This window comes from Schistocerca gregaria, chromosome 4, assembly GCF_023897955.1.
Source record: "Schistocerca gregaria isolate iqSchGreg1 chromosome 4, iqSchGreg1.2, whole genome shotgun sequence".
Lineage (NCBI taxonomy): Eukaryota > Metazoa > Arthropoda > Insecta > Orthoptera > Acrididae > Schistocerca > Schistocerca gregaria.
This window is the reverse complement of record NC_064923.1, coordinates 415667952-415681384: the sequence shown is the minus strand read 5'-3', so window position 1 is coordinate 415681384 and position 13433 is coordinate 415667952. Positions and strand designations below refer to the sequence as shown.

Here is a 13433-nt window from a genome sequence, read left to right as displayed (position 1 = left end):
CTTACGCGCACGTAGAAAATAACAAGGGAAGCTGCCGAAGTACCGTGTTAAAATAAAATGAGAACACAGTTGCAGAAACAAAACCTCGTAAACCATCATTTTCGGCGAAAAAGCCTGACAGTTCACCTACTCGGCATGTTCGTCCCTGAGCATCAGGAGTCAGTAGATACCATTATGTACGCACATTTTAAGCAACAGAATACAGTATGATGTCCTGGGCGGCGAGTGTTCATCTGGGCAAAGACATCGTCAAGAAAGTGTTGCAGGACCGCTCATGTTCTCTATATTCGTAACTACATAATGGATAGTGTGAGCAACAGTCTTCGTCCGTTTGCTGACGGCGCTGTAGTTCACGGGAAAGTGTCGCCTTTGATTGACTGTAGGAGAATAGAGGGCGAAATGGATAGAATTTATATTTGGCGTGACGAATTTTTTTCTTTATTGTTATTTTAATACCTTACAAAAGGTAGGCCGGCAGCGGCCTATCTACGCCGCTCTTTGGCCACAGAAAAACCGACAGTAAACATGGAGACAGAAATACAGACATACATGAATGGTAAAAACAGGAGACATACATAAGAAATAAAATGAAGGCGTTCGAAGAAGGCACTGGTTGTAAAAGGAAGTTCAGCAGTGCACACAAACGTAGATAAACAGTTTCACACGCGAACGAAGGAGCACACTGAAGAAGCACACTGACGCACTTAGACAAAGAGAACACTGTAGCACATCGGCGATGATCTTTGGCACACTGAACACACTATGGAGATGGGGGCCTGCCATTGGGTGCAGGAGGCAGGCAGGGGGGGGGGGGGAAGAGGGGGGAAGTAGCGAATGGGAGGAAGGGAGAGGGTAGGGTTATGTGGTGAAGCCTGGGGAGTGGGGAGAGGGAATGGGAAACTGGGAGCGAGGAGTTGAGAGGAAGAAAGGAGGGGGAAGAGGAAGAGAGGGCGCCCTGGAGGAAAAGGGGAAGGAAAACAAAACGAGGATTAGATCTTATAGGAGGGGTATATGGAAGGAACGACGACATCATCAGGAAGGGGGAGTAGACGAAAGCCACCTTGGGCAAGGGTGTGGAGAGTGTGAAGATGGAGAGGAGTTGGAAGCAAGAGTATAGGCTTGGCAGCGGGTGGGGTGGGACAGTATGGGAGAGACAAGTGGGTGGGGAGGATCAAGCTTGCGGGAGGTGTAAAGGGTCCATATCCGTTCGAGGAAAAGGTGGTGGCGAGGGAAAGGAATCAGGTCGTAAAGGATCTGCAAGGGGGATGGGAGACGGATGCGATAGGTGAGGTGGAGCGAATGGCGTTCAAGGATTTGAAGGGACTTATAGAAGGTGGGAGGGGCGGATATCCAAGTGGGGTGGGCGTAACAAAGGATGGAGCAGATGAGGTACTTATAAGTGTCGAGGACTGTGGAGGGGCCCAGGCCCCATGTTCGGCCAGAGAGGAGTTTGAGGAGGCGGATGTGATGAGTGGTATCTTGCTCTAAACGTGGAAAAATTCAAGTTAAAGCAAAGAGTACAAATTATCATGTAACGTTCAAATAAAGTACTAGTGGTGTACTACTTGACACTACCACTTCAATTAAATACGAGGGTTGCCCAGAAAGAAATGCACGGCATTTTTTTCCTCCGCTGAAAACAATGCGACGAAAACGAAACGTTACTTATGTATTAATTGAAGTCTCCGAGCGAGCGCGCCAAGTTTCCGTCACTTCCGACAGATACCGTAGCTGCAGGACAGTTTCAGAATGACACCTTTGGTGATGTACGTTACAAGCAATGTGCCATCATTGAATTTCTCACTGTATGAAAGAAACTGTGTGGAATATTCACAAACGCTTGTGCACAGTCTATGGAGCATCTTCTATCGACAGGAGTATAGTTAGTCGCTGGGCACGGAGGACGAGGTCATCAGAAGGCGGTTCGGCAGGGCTCCACGATTTGCGGCGGTCGGGGAGGCCATCCATGGCTGTCACACCTGATATGTTGCAGCGAACTCGTGTCATGCGCGAGGACAGACGCACAACGACTCGGCAGTTGGCGCTGCATCTGTCAATCAGTCAAGGAAGTTCACGGAGTGAAGCACTGGCTCCGCCACCAGGACAAGTATCGGTACCGACAGGGCAAACACGCCCTTGTTTCGCGCTGGAAGAAGGGCCATAGGACGGGGTGGAGATTACGTGGAAAAATATGGTGTGAAGATAAATCACCGTCCTTTCGTGTGTGTAATTCTCATTATGTTCAATACATAATTGATGAAGGAAAAAATATGCGTTGCGTTACTTACTGAGCAACCCTCGTATCCTGGTGTAACTTCACAAAGCGACAACAAATAAACGGAGCACATGAAGTCGGTTGCAAGAAATGCGAATGGTCGACCTCGGTTCGTTACGAGAATTCTAGGAAGTTGTAGTTCATGTATAAAGCATACCGCGATTCATTCTTGAGCACTCCAACATATTGGCTTCCCCTGAACGAAAGAACACATTCTTTCCTCGAAACACTATTGAGAAGATAGAAAACCATAAATTATGACAGACTTCAGAACGAGTCTACTGCCACCAGGATAAATCTCGCCTTAAGGGCCACGAAGCTAAATAAAACCAGGGCCCATACGAAAGGATACAGACAATCCTCTTTCATTTCTCCACTTGCGAGCGAAACAGTGAACAGAATAACCAGTTCTGACCACTGAAACTGTACCAGTACGAACGCAGACTGCATTGTTCCCAAACCTCACAAAGGGTCAGTGTCGTTGCAAGCTTCCTACTTTCTTTTGGAATCAGAAGTTGAATAAAAAAGGCAAGATAATGTTAATCAGAACACAGGGAGGAGTTGTGATCTAAATAACAATAACTTTATTCATTCTTATCATCACAAGACAAAAAAAATGGCTAAAGAAACGTCACACATTTTTCATTTGACAAACGCTTCCACTAATATGGGGTCTATGGTGGAGGAAGTGATCAGCTGGGGATCGACACACGACAATAACCAGAAAACTAATCGCTTTACCTGACTTCATACACTTGAATCCGGGGTATGGCACAAAAACTACACCACAATCAAGCATCTATACTAACTCTACTATTCCATAAAGGGTTCCAAAGAACAGGGTGCTGAGGAACATATAATGGAGCCCTGCGCCATAGCAGCGAATGCTTACCCTCCTGCTGGTCAGGGCGGCAAACCACGATCCGTACGGCGACTGGAGTCTTGGACGGTAGCAGTCTGTTATTCATGGCGCGCGCCCCAAAAATGCAAGTACACGGTCTCGCATTTGGCTAATCCGGAACGCAGGTACTTCCCTATGAGCCTCTGAAATCCCAGTGGACTCCAGCGTGCAGGTGGACCCGTTTGCTGGTCTGCCAAACCAGTTTGACTCTGTCCCACGACTATGAGTGACGGAATATGTCAAATGTTCAGACGGCCGACTCAAAATAAATAAGTACACCCACGCATCACTCATTGTGCGCGTGATGCTGGAAGCAATATCTCTGACGGTTCAGAAGGTGACTCGCACAGGCTCTAAGTAGCACACTAGCAAGGGACACAAGTCTCACCGTTTAGGTGAAGACCTGCCGTAATTTACTAGTGAAGCGCCAGTACAAGAGTGTCTTCTTTTCCTCTCCGCTTTGCTCGCCATCTCGGTAGCAAAGCATATTTACATCTTAGACCACTCCCCCTTTAGCACAAGCCAATCACGAGCTGGAGCGCCACATTCGACGATCGGAGAGCGCCCCTTCATCTGCATACACAGATTTGACAAATCAGAGACGTTGAAGTTTAATTGGGAGAAAAAGAGGGAAGATTCAGCTTCGCAGCCTCTTTCCCACGTGTTTACGTCGTGTCTTTTGCTAACAACATGACATGGATGGAACCATGGCCCTCCATAAAACGATCGTTATCTCCCTGTGGGGTCCATTTAGAACTTTCCAAAGAATGGCCATAAACTCGTTAAAAGCCTCGTGCCTTCACAAATATCTTTTGTAACAGAGTCTGGACGCCAGTGACCTGTCCCGCACAAATCCCACAGTCCTCTCATCAGTTTCCTGCTTAACAAGGGCCCATCCTCTCATTTCCGGTCTTCAATGCTCTGATCCTTGCAGCGGCGACTTCTCGGCGCTAGGCAGCCTACCTGGACGTCCTCGTCGACCGACCGGCGCCATCTAATGTGGCTGCACAATGAGACCGCGCAACTCGGCAGTTCGCAAATGTTTGCATCCAGGTTCCTCAGGGGGAAAAAAAGGGCTCCCCTCGGCCCTAAGCCGCCGTAAGCTTTTACTGCAGTTTTTTAAGCCGACACCCTATTGAATGCAGGTAAAGCTTACCGCTATTCGTTCACTAGAGCACACAAGCAAGAGCGTTAAGTACTACCCACCACTTCATCATGATGTATGAAGTCAGATCTAATCCAGGTATAGCAACCAAGTAATAAAGATCAACTTCCTTAACAACATTACACAGCATAACACTGTGTTAGAACTGAGAGTGCCCTGAAGTCTCTGAAGTCTCTCATCCTCTGAGGTCAAAGGTCTATGTGCTGCTTGGAACAAGGGCTTCATTTTGCTCTACAAGTCAGTCGCTTGGCCTATCACTTTCAAGAGTGATCTGTCACCATTATTTATGACCCATCCATTACCTATAACACAATCATAATGACTTATTACAGAAAAGAAAGGTCCCCCCCCCCCCCCCGCCCGCCACCAGTTAGAAAAATACACATATCAAAAAAAAGTTTTGCATCACCTCTGTTCCGTGAGTTCTGAAACCTGTACAGAATATCGGAATACAGATCAACATAAACATTATTTCCGCCCTTTTTATTGTTCATGAAAACCACAGATTTCATGTTGTACCACCATACAGAGAGTACTTCGGAGGTGGTGGTCCATATTGCTGTACACACTGGTACCTCTTATGCCCCAGCACGTCGTCTTGCATTGATGCATGTATTTGTTGTGACATACTATCCACAAGTCCATCAAGGCACTCTTGGTCCAGATTGTCCCACTCCTCAACAGCAATTGGCGTAGATCCCTCCATAAACAGCCCTTTTCAATCCATCCCACGCATGTTCGATAGGGTTCATGTCTGGAGAACATGTTGGCTAGTCGAGCGAGGTAGTTATTCTGAAGGAAGTCATTCACAAGATGTGCACCATGGGGGCGCGAATTGTCGTCCATGAAGACGAATGCCTCGCCAATATCCTGCCGATATGGTTATATCGGTCGGAGGATGCCATTCACGTATCGTACAGCCATCATGGCGCCTTCCATGACCACCAGCAGCGTACATCGGCCCCACATAATGCCAACCCAAAACAACAGTGAACCTCCACCTTGCTGCATTCGCTGGACAGTATGTCTAAGGCGTTCAGCCTGACCGGATTGCCACCAAACACATCTCCGACAATTGTCTAGTTGAAGGCATACATGACACTCATTGATGAAGATGACGTGATGCCAATCCTGAGTGGTCCATTCGGCTCATCTGTACTGTGCTACATGGTGTCGTAGTTGCAAAGATGGACCTAACCATGGACGTCGGGAATGAAGTTGCACATCAGGGAGCCTATTGCACACAGTTTGATTGGTAACAGGACATCCTGTGGCTGCACGAAAAGCATTATTCAACATGGTGGCGTTATTGTCAGGGTTCCTCTGAGCCATAACCATAGGTAGCGGTCATTCACTAGCAGTCCTTGGGCGGGTTCAGCAAGGCATGTCATCGACCGTTCCCTTCTCTCTGTATCTCCTCCACGTCTGAACAACATCGCTTTCGTTCTTTCGGAGACCCCTGGACACTTCTCTTATTGAGAGCCTTTCCTGGCACAAACTAACAATGTGGACGCGATCGAACCGTGGTATTTACCATCTAGGCATGGTTGAACTACAGACAACACGAGCAATGTACCTTCTTCCTGGTGGAATGATTGGAACTGATTAGCTGTTGGACCCCTCCGCCGAATAGGTCCTGCTCATGCGTGGTTGTTAACATCTTTGGACAGCTTTAGTGAGATCTCTGAACAGTCAAAGGGACTATGTCTGTGATACAATATCCAAAGTCAACGTCTATCTTCAGGAGTTCTGGGAACCAGGGTGATACAAAAATATTTTGATGTGTGTACTTACCCGCACCATTCCCCTGATCTTACTAATCATTAGACTGACTCCTTATTCACGATCTGTTCAGCACAGCAAAAGGAACGTCATTAAATGCCACCACCAGTAGACAAAGTAAGAAAAACGTTCGTTCAGGTACTGTCCTACTCGTTACTACCCAGTTATTCCACAGTAATAGTGGGTAAGCTGTAGATGGCCCTGCACCCCCACTAGTTCAAACCATGGTGACAAACAAACGCTTCATAACGTAAAACTGTTACTATTGTAATGAAGTACATTCACGCAACTGAACAATCAAACTGATTATGGCAGAAAACCTGGGCCAGCCTAGTCCAATGACCTACCAACACACGGCTTTTGACTCTACACAGCATACCAAATACAATCTTTCACTGCCTAATCACACCATCTACATACCAGTATCACATTAAAACATGCATGTGAACTGCAGTGTACTGTGGCATTTACACTTTGGGGATGGAAGGTTACAAAGTCTTTATTACACTGCTCAACGAGTCCTCCATTATTTGTTACACATTTACACTGTGGTTCACTGTGGGGCGGGAACAGTACAAAGTTCTTACTATGTTGACCAATGACAGGAATGCGTCCCATGCCTGCACCAGTCAGTGCATGGAGCACACACTGCACACATCTACGGATGGAGACAGAGTGAGCAGGCACATCATAGCCGGTGGGCCTGGTGTCTCACCTTTCTGTGTGCCGCCGAAGGCTTCCACCCACCACAAACGTAGGTTGGAGCAGATAGCAGATAGCCACCCCCCCCCCCCCTCCGCGCCTGATTTATGGCCCCACCCACAACCATGATCAGAGTTTTCTCTGCACGCTGGCTGCTGGCCAGAATCGACTTGTGCCGTAAGCAGGTAGATGATACCAATCTTACATCCCAGCAACATTTTAGTCATCTGGAACGATACATTGTTATTAACATTCAGGTACGACACTCCAGGTACGGTGTCCACACAGGGACTGCAACAACAACACACTTATTGTTTTCGATTGCGTGCATGCAATAAGTATTGCAGTGCTCAATATTAGTATAGGATAGAAAAACCGTCCAACTTATACATTGATCTGTGGTTTATATGTGACCCAAAAAGTGGTGTTAATACTTCGAGGTCCGCATTGCTTAACAATATTACAAACAGAACAGCGAATATTTAAAGATTTAGTGCACTGTTTATTTCCCCATGTGCTGTGTAAGAGTTGAGTGTCTTTGATAAAGGATTTAGGAGAGGATATCGAATAACTGTTACATCCCAATGTGGCAGTCATCGAACAGTGTACACATCCTAAATACGAAACTGACGGTTTCCTATGACATCAGCACGACAGCTGAGACCTGCTCTAAATTATAAAAGTTCCTTCGCACTCAATATTAACTCCCATACACATCCCAAACACACAAGCAGTATTCTATAAGAATGGGTCGCAAAATGTGTTCTACAGGTAGTCTCCTTTGTAGATAAGCAAAAGTTTCTAAGAATTGTCCCAGCGGACCGACGTCTACCATTTGTCTTCCATACAACTCACCGTAAATGATCGTCCCATTTCATACTACTTTGTAGAGTTACCCTCTACATATTTAATCGGCGTGACCATATCAATCAGCAATCGAATGTTACAAGATCTTTTCATACGCTACAGCATAAATAGCTAACAGTCACAGACGCTGCTCTCACTATCCATCTCTCTCTCTCTCTCTCTCTCTCTCTCTCTCTCTCTCTCTCTCTCTCTCTCTCTCTCACACACACACACACACACACACACACACACACACACTTCTCTGGGCACGTCTGACACAACGCCAAGGACAATGTGCTGTCTCTTACTCTTTAAAGTCTTTTCAGACACTAACATGCACTATGTGATCCAAAGTATCCGGAAACCCCTAAAAACATACGTTTTTCATATTATGTGCATTGTGCTGCCACCTTCTGCCAGGTACTCCATATCAGCGACCTCCGTAGTCATTACACATCGTGAGAGAGAAGAATGGGGCACTCCGCTGGACTCACGGACTTTGGACGTGGTCAGGTAATTAGGTGTCACTTGTGTCATACGTCTGTATGCAAGATTTCCACACTACTAAAAATCCCTAGGTCCACTGTTTCCGATGTGATAGTGAAGTGGAAACGTGGATGGACACATACAGCACGAAAGCGTACAGGCTAACTTCGTCTGTTGACTGACAGAGACCACTGACAGTTGAAGAGGGCCGTAATGTGTAATAGGTAGACATCTATCCAGACAATAACACAGGAATTCGAAACTGCATGAGGATCCACTGCAAGTGGATGAGAAAACTTGGATTTCATGGACGAGAGGCTGCTCATAAGCCACACATCACGCCGGTAAATGCCAAACGACGCCTCGCTTGGTGTAAGGATCGTAAACATTGGACGATGGAAAAATGTTGTATGGAGTAACGAATCACGGTACACAATGTGGCGATCCGATGTCAGCGTGTGGGTGTGGCGAATACCTAGTGAACGTCATCTGACATCTTATATGGTGCCAACAGTAAAATTCGGAGGCGGTGGTGTTATGGTGTGGTCGTATTTTTCATGGAGGGGGCTTACACCCGTTGTTGTTTTGCGTGGCACTATCATAGCACAGGCCTACATTGATGTTTTAAGCATCTTCTTGCTTCCCACTGTTGAAGAGCAATTTGGGAATGGAGACTGCATCTTTCAAGATGATCGAGCACCTGTTCATAATGCACAGCATGTGAGAGTGGTTACACGACAATAACATCCCTGTAATGGACTAGCCTATGTAGAATTCTGACCTGAATCCCATAGAACACCTTTGGGATGTTTTGGAACGCCGTCTTCGTGCCAGGCCTCACCGACCGACATCGATACCTCTCCTCAGTGTAGCACAACGTAAAGAATGGGCTTCCATTAGCCAAGAAACCTTCCAGAACCTTCCAGCACCTTGATTGAACGTATGCCTGTGAGAATAAAAGCTATTACCAAGGCTAAGGGTGGGCCAACACAATATTGAGTTCTAGCATTACCGATGGAGGGCGCCACGAACTTTTAAGTAATTTTCAGCTAGGTGTCCGGATACTTCTGATTACATAGTATATCTAAGAACTTACTCCACATGCTTGGACCTCCTTAACAGTCTGTAGTGGTGCACTGTGCCAAACACTTTCTGGAAATCTAGGAATTTGGAATCTGTCTGTTACCATTCATCCTTGGTTTGGTGAACGTTAGGCAGGAAAAGACAAGCTAAGTTTTCAATTCCCCATGGCTACATTCGAACTTACTTTTACGTCTGAAGATGTTTCTCTATCAAATTTTTGCAGTAATTAATGCTACCCCTATCAGAAACAATGATGTCCAGGTTCTCCACAAACTAAAGCATTTGTAAGCTGACCTTGTCTTCCTCTATAATAGTAGTGGAGTGTTTAGCACATTAGAGGATACAGAACTGTGGCTACTGAAGATGCTAATATGAGTTGTACCGAAAATCAGATACCATCATACGATACACAGTGGAGAGAGAATACTTCCATCATTTAATCTCTGTCATACTTGTCTATCAAGAAAAGCAATCCACTTCCACTATGGGTAAGAATGCTTTCACAACATACATTAAGAGTCCAGAATGAGATTTTCACTCTGCAGCGGAGTGTGCGCTGATATGAAACTTCCTGGCAGATTAAAACTGTGTGCCCGACCGAGACTCGAACTCGGGACCTTTGCCTTTCGCGGGCAAGTGCTCTACCATCTGAGCTACCGAAGCACGACTCACGCCCGGTACTCACAGCTTTACTTCTGCCAGTATCCGTCTCCTACCTTCCAAACTTTACAGAAGCTCTCCTGCGAACCTTGCAGAACTAGCACTCCTGAAAGAAAGGATATTGCGGAGACATGGCTTAGCCACAGCCTGGTGGATGTTTCCAGAATGAGATTTTCACTCTGCAGCGGAGTGTGCGCTGATATGATTTCCTCAACAATCGATCAGTGAATGTTGCTGGATACAAACCTCCCCAGCAGATTCCTGACTCATGCACCCATGGCGGAGGAGGGAGCGTTATCATCTGGAGAACGTTTTTTATGGCATTCGCTGGGTGATCTCATCTATCTGGAAGACATAATGTATCAACACAAGTATGCATCTACCTTGAGGGCCACATCAACCCCTACATGCATTTTGCTTTTCCTCCACTTGATGGCATCTACGGCAGTACAATGCAGCATGTCATATAGCTAGTAGTGTATGTGTGTCGATTGAAGAGCGCCAGAAAGAGTTCACCATACTCGTCTGGCCACTCAGCTCCCCTGATTTAAGCCCAACCAAGTATCTGTTGAGCCACTCGGGCAGGCAGTTCATTCCAAGGATCCTCAGTTGAGAAACCCAACACAGCTGACCTTGGTACTGTAGTCAGCATGGCTCAATTTCTCGTCAGTAGCTTCCATAACTCATTGAAATACTTCCTGCACACCTCACAGTGGGCCACACTGCAAGAGGTAGTTACTTGGGCTTTTGACAGGCGGTCGCATTAATGCGATTTTACAGTAGCTCCACAATACTTAGACAACGTGACATATGTACAAGATAGAGAGACTGGGATATACCTACACACCTAATACGAACCTAGTAACCAACTGATATAGCTGCTTCACGTAACAATACATTATCAATAATTGTGTTTTGGAAACAACAACCTCTGCAGATGAATCAGACTTCTCTCAGCCTGGGATCTACTTCTGTCATATCCATTACATTTCGGGTTGGTTATTCCATGATATGTTACAACTACTACTGTTTCCATAAACAGTGTAGGAGAACAGTATTGGTAGTGTCTCGAACTGAGTGACTCAGGTTTATGTTTTTCGTGGCCGGCCGGTGTGGCCGTGCGGTTCTAGTCGCTTCAGTCTGGAACCGCGTGACCGCTACGGTCGCAGGTTCGAATCCTGCCTCGGGCATGGATGTGTGTGATGCCCTTAGGTTAGTTAGGTTTAAGTTGTTCTAAGTTCTAGGGGACTGATGACCACAGATGTTAAGTCCCATGGTGCTCACGGCCATTTACTTTTCGTGGACAGTGATTTACAATCTCAATTTCCCACTTTTTTCTCCTGTTCTCCGCATTTCGTGAGAACCTCCAACTAACCGATACTGGTCTAGTTAGCGCCCCCAGAGGGGGAAAAAGGACTACCTTTCAATGTTTGTGCTACAAAGACCACTAGAAAAGACGTTTGTGGAGCACGGAAAACAGGTAGATCTATACGCTGATACAGAGTAATGTGTCAGACCATAAACACTCTGGTCGTACCACAGAGAACTGATGATTGTAATTCAAGATTCATATCAAATCTTGGATCATTCCGAAATTTTATTCTGGGCATATTCCTCAGCAGATGTGAAAGTTGGCTGATCTCTGCTCATTACTGACGCCGCAACTATTACCTCCACTACCAGCAATCACTGACACCAATGACGCAATAACAACACTTGCTGATACCGTTAGTAATTTTCAGCCGAGGCTACAGCAACAGGTACAAATAGCAGCCGTGGGGCTTGGCCTTACGGACTTCTATGACCTTTACACCTCTAAATGAGGTTGCGCTTCAGCTGCAGATATTGGTGTGCTTACCTTCATGGAGAACGAGTCGTTCCACTGCCGTACGATGGAATCTGCACGAACGTCTTTCCACGTGATGAAGTTGTGGAAGGGCTGGCCAGTTTCGCGGTCCCACGTGATGAATGTGCATCGTTGGCTTGATATGCCCAGTGCAACCAGCTGCGCTGCTGACAAGCCAGCGTCTGCAAACACGGAAACCGCACGCTACTAGAAACTGCTAACAGTAAAAATGAAACCAAGAGAGAAAGAGGAAGTGAGACAGAAAGGAAAGGAAAGGGGGAGGAGGATGGGGAGGGGGAGGGAGGGAGAGGGAGAGGGAGAGGGAGAGGGAGAGGGAGAGAGAGAGAGAGAGAGTACGTTTGGGAGTGAGATAAAAGGCGGTGAGAGACGCAGAGGGGGAGAACAAAGTGCGAAAGAGAAAACGAAAGGAGAGAGAGGAGGGTAGAAGTGAAGGAGGAGGGGAGAGAGAAAAAGATTGGGGGGGAGGGGGAAAGGGTAAAGAGGTGGAGATAGCAAGAGAAGTAAAGACATTCACTTTAATACAACAAACAAAATGTCCGATACTTTCACACTTATCTTTAAAACTCTAATGAATGGAAATTTTACAGAAATTTCATATAAAATACAACATGTTCGCAATTCTCTTGAAGTGATCTACGTAAAGCAGATCGCTATGTTAAGGCACAGATGAAAACACTGACAGAGGCACAAAACGTGGATTAAATGTAAATTTGAAGTAGCTGACGTCATCGATATATCAGAAGACAGAAAAAGGTACATCTTGCAAAAAAAAAAAAAAAAAATATATATCTCACAGTTCATCCTTTGTGTGAGTTGGGTGTTGTATTATTGAATGTTGACAAAATGCTAATCTGAATATGGCTCTTTCGACTGTTTTAGTAAGAGTCCAACTAATTTTATACGCCCACTCTTTGTTGTGGACGAGACTCGAGTCCACCGCTTTACTCAAGTAACGAAACTGTTTCCGAAGCTCACGTGGTTACCTCATCTTAAAGACCTGAAACGGCGGTCGCTTAAGGCTTTAAGTATTTTAAAATGTCTTAGCCACAGTACATGGGGAGCTGACAGGACTTGTCTGCTCCAGTTTTACAGGGCGTTTGTGCGATCTCGGCTCGATTATGGGTGCACGGTGTATGGGTCTGCGAGGCCTTCTTACTTAAAGATGTTGGACGTTGTGCACCATGAAGGGCTTCGGGTGGCCACTGGGGCATTCCGAACTAGCCCCATACCAAGCCTCTGTGCAGAGGCTGGTGAACCGCCACTTCCTATGCGGCGACGGCTACTTACAGTGCGCCAGGCGTATAAAACTTTGTCCGCACCATACACCCCTGCATACCCTGCCATTGCTCAGCCTTCTCTGGCACAGTTATTTCATAACCGGCAACGTGCGACGCAGCCCTATGGGATTCGCGCACAGGATTGCCTAGCTGCGATGTCTATGGCTGGTCTTCGTGTTTTGCGTCGCGGTTGGAGCAGATCCCCCACCTTGGCTCCTCCGGAGACCCAAACTTATTTTAGATTTGACTAATTTTAAGAAAGATCGCACACCAGATTTTACATTCCAATGTCTGTTTTTTAACATTTTAGATGTTCATCACGGTTTCCTGTCGTGTATACTGATGGCTCCAAACAGGAGAATTTCCTTGGCTGTTCTGTAGTGTTCCCT

At 46.3% G+C, this 13433-nt stretch overlaps 1 protein-coding gene across 2 annotated transcripts in view; it reads right to left on the bottom strand.

Moving 5' to 3' along the window:
* The window catches only part of LOC126366006 (putative glycerol kinase 5), a 296780-nt gene that overhangs the window by 146619 nt on the left and 136728 nt on the right, over positions 1 to 13433 (bottom strand). For both annotated transcript variants that reach the window (XM_050008851.1, XM_050008852.1), the window contains one exon: positions 11759 to 11928. In XM_050008851.1, coding sequence (XP_049864808.1) covers positions 11759 to 11928 — 170 coding nt within the window. The remainder of the gene's footprint in view (positions 1 to 11758; positions 11929 to 13433) is intronic.